This window comes from Palaemon carinicauda, chromosome 35, assembly GCF_036898095.1.
Source record: "Palaemon carinicauda isolate YSFRI2023 chromosome 35, ASM3689809v2, whole genome shotgun sequence".
NCBI lineage: Eukaryota > Metazoa > Arthropoda > Malacostraca > Decapoda > Palaemonidae > Palaemon > Palaemon carinicauda.
Window position 1 is genome coordinate 770,360 of NC_090759.1, and position 17,038 is coordinate 787,397.

Consider the following 17,038-nt stretch of genomic DNA (forward strand, 5'->3'; position numbering starts at 1 on the left):
CTATAAAAGTGGTGGTATAATTCTCATCCAAATAATTCTTTTGAAATAAATATTGGGGATAGGATTGCCCAAATAAATTTTTTTTTCGGGATTTGATATCTGTTTAGTTGAAAGCAACAAAAATGAAAAATGGGAAATAGAATCTTGTAGGGGCAATAAAGGATTTGGATCTTCTGGTAAATAAATAAAAAAAAATAATGTCTTTCTGGTAGTTTTATATTATATATAATCAATCAATTAAGTATATAAGTAATAATGAGTAAAAGTATTATACTGAATTCTTTAACTTATTTTAAATACATATACCATTAAAATAGAATTAGTTACCAATGAGTATCATGAAAAAATTAGGCAAAATAAAAACAAAAACATTGGAAAATAAATTAAGAGATTATCTAGAAGGTGAATTGCTGAATCAAAATCTTCTTGATGTTGATAATATATCAGTTACCCCAAAGATTTTGCCCATATTTTTGCAAATGAGTGTAAAAATATTAATGAAAATTCACGCCTTTCCTCCATTATTCAATCATGCATTCACAGAATAATAGAAAATAATATTAAAGAATCAATTTACATAAAAAAAGTAATGGATATCGCAAATGAAAACAAAAACGAAGATGAAGAGTCAAAAAAAAAAATAATGATATTCTTACAGAGAAAGATTATTATAAAAATCAAGCTTATGGTAATGATATTAATATTGGGTTAAAATTATCCGAATATGAGTACCAGTTATTAAACGAAAAATTTAGTAAAGAAGAAAATGAATCACTATCAAAGCAAAATTATATACAAATGATTTTACCCAAATGGGGGGATGATAATAAAATACAGAGAAAATTTTGTACAAAAATATGTTGTTTGGATTAAGTTTTAATAACTTTTATTTTATTATGAGGTGCTTCCCCCCCCCCCCCCCCTTAGTCTTAAGACGAGATGTATGGTGCTTTCTTTTTAAATGTTGTAATCAGAAAGAGTCCGGTTGTCTTCTAATTGTTTGCCTGCAAATATAAGGCATAGTTGGTCTGCTGGAATGCCTTCTTTATCTTGAATTTTATACTTTATATTTTCTATAGTATCAGACTGGTTTGCGTCTATTGTTATGGTTTTGCCTGTTAAGGTTTTTATAAAAACCTGCATGATGAGAATTGTATTAACCACAAGAAGTATACGTAATTAATAATCAAGACAAGAAGGCTACTTTCATCTTATGTTTTTTAAGTAAAATAAAAAAACTAGATATATGAAATATTATAAAATTGTTTTATTCTTTATAATTATTATGCTTATCATAATGTGGATTATTTTAATATCAAACTTTAAAAAATCTTTTTAATATATATGAAAAAACCAAAAAAATATTAGAGGGAAATGATAAATTAATCATGCACCCCCCTCCATTTATTTCTCTCGTAATATCAGAATAACAACAATAAAGCAAATCCTTTTATTCGGTATCTTATAAATAATAAACATTTATTTCAATGTCTGTAAGTTGAAAAATACCATGAAGAATATTTTTAACTTTTGGCCAGCTTAAACCATCTATTCCACACCCAATACGGGGCATCGCTATTTTAGATATGTTATTTTTAAATGCATGATTTTTCATGGACAATAAAGAACGAGACAAGTTCATATATGTAGGTTTTTCCCAGTACTTTTCTTTGGTTACTAAATAGTAAATGAATCGTTCATTTTCATCTAATATTGCTACATTACCCACACTACAATTTTGGTCTTTAAGTTTTTGAACATTATCGAATTTTTTCTTAAACTCTAAAGCAATTCCACCCCCCATGTAAAAATCCCGGGAAACACAATGTGCCAATGATACATTTTTTGGACACGTAAACAAATCTCCAGCGATTTCTTTTATTTCATACATTATGTAAGTGCTATAGACAATAATATTATTGATATTAATAGAAATTATTAGTTTTATATATATGTATATATGTATATATATATATATATATATATATATATATATATATATATATATATATATATATATATATATATATATATATATATATATATATATCACTGTAATATATATATACAGTATATATTTTCTATAATTGTTACCGACATAAAATAATTTTCCAAGTAATTGTGTTTAAGTAACAATTTATTATAAATTTGGCTATAAATAGGAAAAAGAGTATAGTGATTATAAACATCTATGTTTGTTTGTTAAATTAATACCGTTATATTGTTTTGCAGGTTTTTAATAATGTATAAAAGCGTTAGTTGATTAATTACTTAATCTTCTACTTTGTAAGTAAGAAAAATCGAAGGAACGTATACAATTTGATTTTTATCCATCATTTCTGTTTTATAATTGGGCGTTAAGGTGATAATAGAATTATCGGGATACTCTTCTTGTTTATAACCCCTTAACTGTAATTTTACAATTTCTCCTTGTTTTGATAAAATAGTAGCTCCATAATATTGACGATAAACTGCTCCCAATGGATTTAAAAAGACTTTTCCCGTCCAGGGTGTGTTGTTATTATGAAATGTATAAACTATAGGACGCCCAAGTACTGCATTATTCAAAAAACGATTATTAGTTGTTTCATACCAGTGTTTGGTTTCAAATCCTCTTCCCGTTGCTAATCTAAGGGCAGATATTGGATGGGTTAACTCTTTTTGAGTATATTGATTAACTAAAAATTTCTTATGAACGACCGGCCATTTTTTATATCGGTGATGCATATGACGAATTGGAAATTCTCTTGATGGTTTGATAACTCTATTTAACCAATCATGATTGTTTGCTTTTTTCAAAGAATGTTGTTTTACTAAAATTTCTTTTTTGTTTGGAAAAATAATATTAAATGGACTTTCTATTTCTTTATAAGAATGTACTTGTATGAAATGAAGTTGTGTTTTTTTTTTCCAATTTTAATGCACACATTTGACGCTTCTTCTTCGTCTTTTTCTTCTTTTTTGAGCTCTTGCTGTTTTCTAATATCCTTTCAACAAAGCCATTATGAAAATCACAAACACAACCATAACCTGGTACATATTTATTGTTTGGGCTGTTATATAAATGAGGATTTAATGCATCATATTTGCATGGATCTTTGAAATAATTTTCATTTTTTGTTACTATAATTTCATTTTCTTCTACCTCACTATTAATTTCTTTACACAAAGGAAATGTTGCGTTAACAACGGGTACTTGAGTTTCTGGAGAAATACAATGAGTACAGATGCCATCAATAAAAGGATTAAAGGATGATATATTTTCATTAGGAATATTAGTTCTATGTGCAACTTTAATACATTTATTTTCCTTAAAATTTTTTTGGTGAGGTTCATCGCACATTTCTCCTCCAAAAAATATTCTGGAGCATAACAAAAACAAGACTAGTTATTACTAGTTTTTCAATCAAATAATAATTTCCCCAAACCACAGTAACCAAATCCACCAAATTTATTATGATAAGGTATTTTTTTACTATTGGGTATTAAATATTTATGATTAATTTTAGGAAATAATAATAAATTATGAGATGTTTTATCATATATAGGAAATTTTATGTCTAAACATTCTTCATTATTATTAAGAAAAAGTGATGATGATGATTTTTTTGAAATATTTTCCTTTTTGGAACAAGCGAAAAAAGGAGGATTAATTTCTTTTTCGTTCTCGTGTTCGTGTTCATTTTCTATATTCCAAGAAGGCACTTTATTTGTTGTTGCGGTGTATGGTAATACATTATATATTTCCACTCCCTTATCTTCTTTTTGTAATATTTGTTGACTATTGTTTTTATCTAAATAAAGCAGTGATATCTGATTTTTATTAGTAAAATTTGAAAATATGATATGAAGAATGACAATAATTACCAAGAGTATAACCAAATGTATTATTATTATCGTTGTTTTTGTTCTCGTTTTATGGTCAATAATCATTTTTTTTTTATAAAGAAAGAATAAGATAAATGATATATGATAGTGGAATAAACAACCAGTTTAAATATCATCAACAATTTGAAATGTTTTCTATATGTTTTATTTTGATATGATTTTCAAAAAAGACAAGGAAATTGGGAAAAATAGTTTTAAATTTTTATTTCGCAGAATAAAAAGTAAATGGTTATTTATACTTATTCTGTCGTAACCTTTGTTTGTCTATAAGAAATAATAAATGTAATTGAAAAATTTTCCATAATTCACCAACATCCCCTCCATCATTTGAATATCCATTACCCACGCACAATGATATCATACAAGGTTTATTAATCACCGATAGAATTCTTTTGCGTAAAATGTTTGAAAAATTAAGGTCTCGTAAAGGTGCCAAATATTTAAAAAATATAATTATTCGAAATTTTCCTTGGGGAGATATTACTCCAATACCAGTAAATTTTCCAGATTAATTTAGAAAATAATATCCCTTTGATTTTGTTGCAGAGTTTACTACATTGGGTTGTAATATGCTCAAGTGTTATAAACACGATTATAAAAAACCATGTCTCGAATCGTATATTATTAATGACAATATACCAACATGTAGTGAAGCCTGCTATAAAATTTACGAGGAATTTAATGATTTTCTCGCAGGAAACTTTAAATTGACTAAAACAATCAAGAATTCTTCTTTAGATGCTATTAATAAAAGACCAGAAATATTTTTTGAAACATTTTCCATAGAGAAACATTACCCTGATGGTAGTGGTATTGAAAATTGTTTTTGTGGTATGCAATTGACAAATCTAAAAAGATTTGCTATATTACCATCATCAAGATGGATAATAAATGATGATAATACAGATAAAAAAGAGAAGGATTTATTATCTTTTAATTTATCATCCCCCTCTTCATCTTTTTTAACCAAAGAAAGTTATTTAAAGCTTCGTGCTAATGATCCAGCCAAGGTGTGTGATATGTCTGGATTGGTGGATGCTCCACCTTTGTCGTGGGATGTGCAATATCAAAATATAAAATATAACCAAGAATATTGTCAAAGATTTCGTAAAGATTATAATGCTGAAACGGATACCTGTGAAAAATTGGCGCATTGGAAAGTATTAGGATACGTATTTGGGTATGCAGTTATGAATCAATTGTCTGATTCAGATATAGTTCAGTTATCTACAATACCTATTACATATATTATTAAATCTGCCACAACAGATGATAACGATAACGAATTTTCCCTAAACCCCGGTTACACCGAGAAAAAGATCAAACAAAAAAAGATTGAACTGGGATTTTTTACCAACAAAGCAGATAAAATAGTCAAAAGACTCGAAAATGTAACCATTCATAAAGCCCCAAAACGAAAGAGATGTGGGTGGTTTAATGGTAGGCCATTATAAAGTTATTATATCATCAAAGGTGGGGGAAGATGTTGGGAATGCTGCATTAGAAAAAATTTGCTCAATGGGCGAGACTATTTTGATCGAAGAAAGCATTCTTGCATCCCCCGTTATATTGGCGTTTCTTTTAAAATATTATACCAAGAATTATGTTATGATTACTACAAAAACATAAACACAATTGGAGTTGGAATGAAAGGATTAATTGAATGTGGTATGCGTTTAACTGCTGTTATTTTAAGAACAATAATTTCAGAAGTATGGATTCAATTAGCTATCAAATCCTTAACAATGTTAAGCTCAGCAGCTAGTACATTTTCGTCTTTGGGTGTATTAACAATCATTCCAGAAATTTTTCTCGTACAATATAACGTGGGTGGGTTTAATCGCGAATTATCTCGTAATTACTTAGAACTTTACCGCCAGGAAAATGTAGATTCAATTTTAAAACAATTAGCATCAAACAATGAAAAGAAAAAGGGATAATTTTTATCACCACTTTTTTATATTTCTATTACCAATCAACAACAAGACGAAGAAAAATATTCAAGGAATATAATATCTCCCCTCATAACACCAGAATTTATCTATAACATATGTATCATCAACTTTCATACCACATTTCCTGAAAATATTAATGACATTGGAAGAACGGGTATAGATCCGAATGAAGAAATGGCGCTCCTTTTTTAATATATTTTTTTATTAAAAGTAAACAGTTTGGGGCAATACATCAACATTCAAGATTATAACGATTTATCAATAACGGATACAATGTTCACAATCTTTCAAAACGACAGCAGTAAAAACAAAATAAATACAATATCAACAGAATCTATTCTAGAAAATAGCACAAATAAGATTAAGGAAGAAATTGAAAAGCTTACTTACGATATTACAAGTTTAGATTTAAGGCAAAAAATTATAGGAAAAAATTATGATTTGTATATATTAAAATTAACAGCTTTATTTGCCATTATTGTTTGCATTTTTATGTATGGATTAATGTGTAATTATTGTCATCAAAATAAATTCAAAATTTTGGGTGGGGTTATTATTACATTTAGCTTTATAGGGTGTTGTGGGGTGTGGTTTTATATATTCAAGCCCCTGATAAACAAACAAAAGTAAGTTAATTTAAACTTTCCAGCGATAAGCATTGATATTTTTTCTGTAAATATCGTACAGCATTCATATTATCCATAGTTATTTCTGGTGAATTAAATTTTGTCATAATTTCATCCCCGGTATCATTTGGATATGTATAACATATTTTATGTAAGCCGTGAAGGAAATTCTTACTCATTTTCCTTTCTACACTAGCATGATTATTGTAATTTTTGCGTGGGACCAAATAATAGGGACAAGCCCGAGTTTGACAAGCATTTGAAAGTAATCCTGATTCTCGAAAATTATTATAAACGGTCACAAACGAATCATTCATAACATCAATCCCCCTTTTTTGTGCCTCGGATATAATTTGTTGACGCGTCATTGGTTCTACTATTTTGGTGTGTGCGTTTAGATATGCCTTGATCCACGCTTTCTCCATAGTTTTTGTAAAATTCAATTGAAACTGATCGCTAATAATTTTATATAGTTCATTTTTAATATTTTCATAAACAAACGTATAGCTCCAATCAAAATCCTCTATTGGACTCTGCATACGAATACGGGATGATGTGTGTCTTAAGGCGTGGCATGTATAAATAAAAATATTCTCTTCGCTGAATAAATCATCAACTTCAAGTTCATTTAGACCTATATAACGCAAAAAAATTTTCAGTGTTTGCCAAGAGATATCACCCGCAGATGCTACATTTCTTAATTGTTCAATTTTGTCAATGTATACTTTTGGTACAAAGTTGTACAATAAATCACCGCTTTCGTTCGTAATTTTTTTAGCAGCCTTAGAAACTTCTTCTGAAGTATAAAACTTTTCTAGTATAATCTGAAAATTATATTCATTATAAAGATTTGATGTTTTCTTTTTAATCAAATCTGTAATCAACTCATCCAATGATTCTATATAGAAATTACAGTAATATTTATTTGACGATCTATCTGCAGTTGTAATACAACGTCCAATATATTCAATGAGTATTAATTTCATTATACCAATTATATCGTTATTTGAAATTATAGATTTTTTTGTTTTCATAAAGAGGAAAAATACTGGTTTAATAAGAGATTCGCATTTTATGGTTTTGTTATATGAAGGAATTATCTCTGCGCTTTCAGTCATTAATGCTTGTGTGGTAATATTTAATAACGCATTACAATAAACGATAAATCTCCTGTTATTCATATACAACTCTGCTGTAGCCTCAATGTTTTCCATACGATTTTTTACGTGCTCTGGGATAGGAAAGGTTTGAATTTCGAATAAACTTCTCATTCAAACTACAGCCAAAGAGGCTATATGTATGTCAAAATCAATAATATGCGGATTTTTTGTAATCACAAATGTTGAGCACTTGCATATATCTTAGTATTAACAATTGGTTGAATAATTTTGGCATGTTCAGAAGAAAATATTGGAATAATGGCATTAAATTCTGTTCGTTGGTCGTTATATTTAATTTTTACCTTCTTATGATCCCCCTGCATGTGTGCGGAACCATAAGATTCTAATGCTATTTGACTCATTATACTATAGGGTGATGTTACTATATTTTTAACTGAGTATGACCAGGGGTTTAAAGATACAGAATCTCTCGTTGATGCAAATACCGGAATTCCAGAAATAGTAAATGATTTAAAAAAATCAAATTTATCAAATGTTTCAATCATTTCTCTTAAATCTCCATCCTGAATATCAGTTATTGTAGAACCGCTTGTAATGCGGCAGCACTCGTCTGGTGATATGCTAATATTCTTTATTTGTTCCATATTTTGAGAGAGAACTTGAAGAAATACTTTAACATCTGAATGATAATCCACGTTGGTATGTCCCTTAAGTCGAAAAGATTTTTCTTGATATTTATTTCTAACAACAGATGTAATCAGTATATCTTTGGCTAATTGTATTTCATTTTCATATTTTGCATGCGTTAGAATATTTTCCAATTTACGTATTTGCTGATGAAACCGATCTTCATAAGGTATATTATCTTCGTGCTTCTTTTGGTTATTTTTTATCCTCTGTTTAATAGAATAGTTATGTTCTTCTTTGGGTTTTTGTTTTATGTAAAATTCAAATATTTTCTTTTCTAAATCTATTACACCTTTTGGTATGGTTTTATCTAGTGTGTGTAGTTTAATAAGAGTTGAATGCCATTGACAAAATATTTCTTCCATAATTTCTACCGTGCCTTCTATGGGCTTTAAACATAAAGTCCCAATACAATTTTTATATCTTATTTGAAATTGATCAAGATTTTCTATTTCGTGGGGCACATATATCCAATCGCCCTCGTGGAAATCATGTTGCGCTGAAGATCCCGGCAACAAAAATCCCGGTATATTCAAACTTACCACGGAGGAATGATTGCTCCGAGAAAGTTCATCACCAATATTCTTTATCACTTCCTGTATCTCATGGTCGTTTTTAGCCCAAAACAATGAAGGTATATTCTCGTGACCATTATGTAATTTTGAACGTATGTCTATGCTATATTGAACTGGAAAATTGCCACCAATACCAAGAATGAAAACATTGCACATGTTTTCTTCGGGAAGTTTCATGCCTTTGATAATAGATTCAGGAGTATCCATATACGATACGGTATGGTGTCCATCTGTAACTAACAAAACATTTATATTCTTTTCTCTACATTGATATATTTCAGTTTGGATTGTAGAGAGGGCGCCTGTAAGGTTTGTCATTCCCCCACTAAAATCTTCAGAGTTTAGTTCACATTGTGGTATTTTTTCTATAACGTTGTTAAAGGTGTATACGTGAGTAGTTCCCAAAAGTTTCGGAGCTATATGATTATTCCATCTACTCATAAGATTTTTCCAACACGAGCACATAGAACCTGATACATCAATCATTGCTATATTGAAAACGTCTTCTAAATCATTTAAATCTAATGATGGTAACTTTAAAAAATAATGAGGATCATCTTCGTCTTCTTTTAAGGTGCATAATTTTGCATTTAAGTTGATTTGACCCAAATCCATTAACTCGTTGTGGTTGTGGGTGTTTATGGTTGGTTGGTTGGCTTAATATTTTTTTTCTGTAAATTGCTCCACAAAAAAGTATAACGGCAGTAGCAAATCACAGACGTGTGTTTATGATAGAAAACAGTGCTATTATACTCGAGTCAACTTTGCCGCCCTTCCATTTATATATGCATCACGTAAATATTATTGCCAAATCTATAATTTGATTTATTAAAAAAAAAAAATTTACCACGTGAAAATATAATACAAAAAAAAAAATAATTTCTTTCATTTAATATTTTTGTTACTTGAATTTTTTAATTATATTGATAATAATAAAAGTTAAACCATTTGTAATATACAGTATATAAACATTAAAAATTTTGGAAAAAAAAAATAATACTAGAATATAATAATAATTAATAATAATATTGTAGAATCAAAGAGAAAAAAAAGATAATTCTATTATATCAACTAAAAACAATTGGATATGAGGATAAGAATCATTATTTTTAAGTTTTCTCTTAAAACACCAAACAAATAAAAACAACAACACAAAAGAATATTAAAAAAAAAGAAAAATGATTAAATCTAATTTTTTCATTCCGGAAATTTTAGTATTGCCTCTAACCTTAAAAAGATAATCCAAATAGAACATAAAAGCAATAATTACGAGAAATACTACAGTATATGATATAATATATCTATTATTGGTTAATAATAAGTGTGATGAATTAATTTTTCTATCCAATATTGAAAAGTTGTACTAGAAATATTCGTTGTATACTCATGCTATAATTAATCAATTATTATCTTAATAACGCTCGATCATTACGAGATATATTTTCAATTGTGTTTTCGTTTTCTGTGTTTTCGTAAAAGGATTTTCGAAAGTTTGGAAAAATTGCTCTTTATTCATCAAACTATCATTATAAAAATCCTTTTCTACATTTTTTCTGTCTCTTATTAAATAGTAAATTGTACCAATAAAAATAGGTGATATCAATATTAATTGGATGACCTTAATAATTATATTATATTTTGGTCCCATAAGTCCTATCCCCACTGGATTTATAAATATTTCAGCTAAATAGTACATAATGAGGATAATGGAAAGGATAAGACAAACAATTATAAATGATCGGTGAATATTCATCGTTTGTATTTTTTAATTCTAATAAAAAATATCTAATCAAATAAATCTCGGTATCTACAAGTAACAATCGTTGGTTCAAAGTTATATTGTAGTTTTACATTTGCATTAGTAATATCATATACTGTTATTACATTTTTATTTATTTTATAATCAAAAGACAACTGTGTAACCTCATTTTTGGGGAAATTAACTTTTATAATATTATGTTCAATTAACACATTATGTAAAACATAGAGATGATTATGTTTTTGTAACATTTCAAAAACTAGATTCAATTTCATTCTGAGTTTTGGATGTTGCGTATATTGAGAATAAAAAATTTGACATAAATTGTCACCAAAATGTAAACATCTTCTATAATATATATCTCATAATTCATCATAAACAAATTCAAAGTAACAATCCTCGGGATAACTTTCCCAGCCAAGGGATTTATCTTCTTCCGTTTTTGGATATACAGTACTATCATTAGGTAATGCATCAAATATTTCTTCTAAATGCTCGTTATGTGATAAAAAGTTATTCGATTCATTTAAAAATCTTTCAACGTGTTCTTTAATATTATTGTATGGTATAGAATGGATAGGAACGGGATACGTAAAGTATAAACCTTATCCTCAATATTATTATTATCAAAAATTTTGATAACACCCCCCCGATTGAGTGATACGGCCCTGTAACTTTGAACATTTATTCCTACTATATTATATTTAAATAATTGTACATCTAAAAGCATAAAGGCCCTTTCCGCATTCATTTCATTGGTCCTATTAAATAATGCATAAATGTCTTTTAAATAATCAAAAATAAAAGAACTGTTGACATTTGGATCATTTAATTGATCCTCCAAATAAATAGATTTTCTCACATACACATTTGAATTGTTTAATGTTTGTGTAAATGAAAATTTATGTGTATTATAATTCAACGGGTGATTTTGCCAGTTATAATAAACATCAGTAGAATCAAAAATTTTGTTGTCTTCATAGCTGTTACTCTCATCATCGATTATCCTAATTTCCTGTTCCTCGAGTTCATCACCTTCAATTTTGTCTGAAAGGGTTGAAATGTTATCTGAAAAAGGAATGCTCATGATTATTTATTTCTATATTGCAAGTTAGCTAGTAGCGTACTTTGTTGAATTTTTGTATTAATGGTGTATATATAACCATAAAATTGTGTTTAAAAAAGTATATTTTATCCTCTTTGAAATGAAGAAATATAATCATCAAATTAAGATTTACGGGGAAATATTTTACGCTTAAGATTATTATAATAAATGTTTTTTGAAGCCTGAAATGAATCATTGATTTCTTTAATAAAAATAAACTCAACATAAGACTTTTGTGTATAGTTTAGTATTTTTTTTAGTCTTGTTTTGACCAAAGATTATTTTCCTCGTCATCATTTATTATTACGTTATTTTCATTTATCAAACATCTACTTTCTTCGTCATTATCGCCAAAATACAAAGATTTCATAATCTTAAATCAAATGAAACTATTATTAAGTAAATAAATATATATAGTTATATATAGCTATAAAAAATATGAATCATAAATTATAAATCTAAAAAATGGAATTTGTTTATGCATTTATACGAATGTGTATGATATTATCAATATATTTGATTTTTGTAACAATAATTCATTTTTTTGCTGCTTCTCATGACAATTATATAGATAAAATCGTATTTTATATTTTACACAGTATACAGTTAGTTATGAATCTGAGTATATTCTTTTTTAGTACATATATAGTCATTGATTACCAAAGGACACCACGTTAATCCCTTATATATATTAAAAAAACTAAATAAAATGAATGAATGAATTCAAAATTAATTATATATATATATATATATATATATATATATATATATATATATATATATATATATATATATATATATATATATATATATATATATATATATATATATATATATATATATATATATATATATATGTAGTATACCCCAAAATTTTATTTTATTGTTACTTTTATCATGTATACCCAGACTTTAATTTTGCAGTATGGTAATGATGACATTAATCAAAACCGACAACAAAATATTCAAATAAATGAACGCAAAGCAAGAGTTAATGATTCTAATTCTTTATATGAATCCATGACTTCATCAGATTTAATGTATAACGGAATTATCATCCAAAACAAAAACACAAAAAAATGCAATGAAACATATATTCCGTTAAATTTTTTTGGAATATATCAAAATATGTGCGGAAGTGTCTATTGTTTAGGTATAGATAACCTAAGAAATAAAATACATGAATTTATACGAGATCACCATTTTGTTCCTCGTGGCTTATACGGGTCTATTTCGATTCAAAGAAAATATCTTGATTTACAACATTTTTGTTTGGGTTTTGATTTAAAGGGCTCTGAATTTAAATTTGAAAGTAATACACTATTAAATTTGGAAGAATATTTTCATATTGTAAAAATAGAACTAGAACGCCGGAATATTTTTTCATACATAATATTCGACATAAATGTAAAAAATATAACGAGAATCTAATCTATGAAGTTCTATATTTAATAACCGAAGGCTTAGGTATAATTAACTTTTCTATATATATACTAGGAAAGGGCAAACGTTTTAGTAATGGATTTCATATTGAAATTCCTTCATTGATAATGAGATATCATGATTTAATTTGTCTTTATAATATGTTACACGCAGCCATAGAAAACCATATTTTTTTTTATCCAACGGCCAATTATAGTGCCTTCGGATCAGAAAAATATGGAGATTCTAATTTCAATGTAAATGAAATAGATTGTACATATTTGCCTTATAGTTGCTACAAGGACGGGACCTTTATATCTGAGAGTCCTTTAATTGCTGATTTGGATAGTGCTTTTGATTTGTTTAATATTTTTAAGCCCATATCAAAGCATACAAAAATTTATTCCTTAAATTTATTTCTTCATAATGATAACTTGAATTCCTCCTTAGAGCACGAAGAAAAAATCATACAAAGTTTTATAGAAAATGAAAATATATTTAGTACACGTGAAATTGATAATGGCATTCCGGATTGGAAGAGAAAAGAAAATACTAATGTTTATAATAAGAATAATGCATGGAAAAGGACATTTAACCTTATTAGGTGGCACAACAATAAAGAAAATTTAAATTCTTGGTTTTTACCAAATTGTTCAAGTTCAAGTATGCATTTGTATACCCACGTTGGATATCTCGTCGATAGAACAAATTCTAATATCCGATTCAAAATATATAAGAGCATATTTCCTAATTTTAATGTAATGAAATTTCAGGATATACCACATTTAAATATGTCATACTATCCAATAGTTTTGAATTGTATATGTAATGACAAAGACATTACATATTATAATAATCATCAAAAAGAAACCCATTGGAATATATTCATATTAGAAATACCAAATTATAGTATATTAAAAGATTTTTACAATACATGTTTTTTAAATACCATTATTGGTGATGATTTTCAAATATATGAATACAAAACCGACGAAGATTTTCTAATTACAATAAAAACAAACCCGTATAATAATAATGTTATAAACGCCACACTTTTCGAAAACGACTCACTCTTTCCTTATAATTTAGAACACGTTTTGCAATTATATGATCGCGAAAAACTGAGACACACAATACATTTCCTCGTGTCAATATACTTTTTATTATTAAAACAATCTGATGATTTCAAATCACATTCATTGTTATTATTAGAATGGATTAAAATGATTATAACTTATAATACTCAAAATAGTAGAATTATCATTGAAGAATTTTTACAAATTTATTACCATTTAAATTACAAATATATCAGATTTCCAAATTTATTAAATTTAGATGACTCTATGAAATCTTGGGTCATCTTATGTATCAAACATCTATTAATAATTGAAAACATTATGGAAATCGAGGAGGCAATAAGTATAATAAAAAAATTATAATATATCTCAAACACAAACTTATGATGAAAACAAACTTGATAGTGATGACAACCACAAAGGTAGTTTTAATGATGAAATAGATTCTCAAATAATCAAACATTTTAATATACCACAAACTTTTACAATCCAAGGAGCATCAAGAAATATCGTTATACCCAACATTATTATTGCTGCGATATTATTATTTATCGGCTAATAATATTACTTGGCAATAGCAGTAGCTTTAATGAAGGGGGGGGGGGGTAAGGATAATAACAAAAGTATAACCAACCAAAATAAAAATAATCGAAGCAAACAAAATAATAAAACAGGAACTATTAATAATAATATAAATAATGGTAAATTGGTAATTTTGGACGAATTCAGGTGGAAAAAATGTTCGATATCATCTCTTTCTGTGGCTTCTATACCGCTCCATATACCAGAAATATATTATATCGCTAACATACGAAGTCATATATCAAATTTTATCGCCACCAAAAAGAAAAAATATAATGAAAACTTGTAGAAGAAAAACAATAATAATAATAATAATAATAATAATAATAAAAATGATAATAATAATAATGATAATAATAATAATAATAATAATAATAATAATAATAATAATAATAATAATAATAATAAATTGAATATAGAATTATTGACGAAAGAAGAAAGTATAATATTTTCTAATCGTATTCATTGTACAACTAATAAAAATACTGGATCTATAATAAACCAAATTATAAGCAAAATTGAAGCGTTTTAGAATGGAAGTAAAATTTACAGCTTGCCACCAACATTTCTCAAACTTTTCGAAGACAGATACATTTTAATTGGATTAAGTTTAAATGGGAGCGATTCTTTGGTCCTCTTAAAACCAATACCTATGTACAATATAGAAGACGAAGAAAATAATTTTTCAATCGGTTACAGTAAATATCTGAAGAATAATTCAAATAGCTATGAAAACAGGGAGAAAGAGCAGGGCATCATAGATGATAATTTAAATGACGTAATGGAACATATTCCGAAATGTAAATTTTTACATAAACAATTTTTCCTAAGCAGTATATCAGAAGAAGAAAAAATTTAAAATTACGAAAGGCTAAAAATTTTACACGATGAAAGAAAATCCATCGATAATCATTCACAAACAGAATGTTCTTCAATTCAAGATCAAATTAAACAAAGCATGGTACATGGTCATTTTTTTGGTGATGGGGGAAATATATTATGTTCATCAGATATTTTGATGGCCAAAAAAAGAAAATTTGCAAATATGTCTAAAAGAGAATTGCATTTATATCTAACAAACGAATTGTGTAAAAAAAAAGAAACTATAGAGTTAATTAAACTAACCAAATATTTTATTTTGAAACAAATAGCTAATAGTTATAGTGACATGATGGATATTGTAAAACTATTATCCGAAAACGAAAACCATGATATTTTAAAAATGATAGATATTTATCTGAATACTCCCCCACAAGAACAAAAAAAAAAAAAAACCACTGCAATATCATATAGAGACTTTAGCTCTTTGTTATGAGCGTATATCAAAAATACACCCAAGTGGATCCAGTTTTCTTAAAGATATTCCCACAGATTCTATGAATAATGTAGAATGTAACTGCTGTTTAACTTTTACTTGTATTTCACTATTACAAACATTTAGTTATGATATATCGTCCTTGATATACGTATTAAAATTGATATTGCGGGCTATTTATCATGATGTTAGTTTAAAAAATAAACTACATTTTTAAACCAAGTATTATCTGTTCTTGGTAATCATGCTGGAATTCTATCATCACATCATATATATCTATCTATATATATATATATATATATATATATATATATATATATATATATATATATATATATATATATATATATATATATATATATGTATATATATGTATATATATATATATATATATATATATATATATATATATATATATATATATATATATATATATATTGATGGAGGGAAGTACCTGATACACATAGAAATTTCATTCAAGTTACATAAATAAATATCCATTTGCAGCCACGTGTAAATGCGTTTTACCATTATCTGTATGGGATCTTTGGAAAGGCTCTTGAAATACAAGCTAAGAGATACGAGGACTCAGTTGTTGTCTTTGGTATTCCCATTTCGATAATTCTCTACCTGAGATAATCCTGCCTTGGTGAGTCAAGGTTGTAAACATTGTCTTAGGTCAGAAAGGATTATGAACCACACCTTTATTTCTTGTTTATTTGATTTGTCATTGTAGCTTTTACTTTTCTCTATTTAATTTACTTTTTTATTTCTTGAAATAAGGACTTGCACATCCTATTTCACAAAATTAATACCTCTCTCTCTCTCTCTCTCTCTCTCTCTCTCTCTCTCTCTCTCTCTCTCTCTCTCTCTCTCTCTCTCTCTCTCTCTCTCTTTTGACGTTTCTAGGACCAAGGATATTTCTAA

At 27.1% G+C, this 17,038-nt stretch overlaps 1 protein-coding gene across 1 annotated transcript; it reads right to left on the reverse strand.

Annotated features, from left to right (window-relative positions):
• Positions 1–7,802: 7,802 nt before the first annotated feature.
• On the reverse strand, positions 7,803–9,338 carry LOC137627588 (uncharacterized). The gene has a single exon (XM_068358670.1). It carries the CDS (start codon positions 9,336–9,338, stop codon positions 7,803–7,805), a length of 1,536 nt encoding a protein of 511 aa, XP_068214771.1.
• Between the last annotated feature and the right edge of the window lie 7,700 nt (positions 9,339–17,038).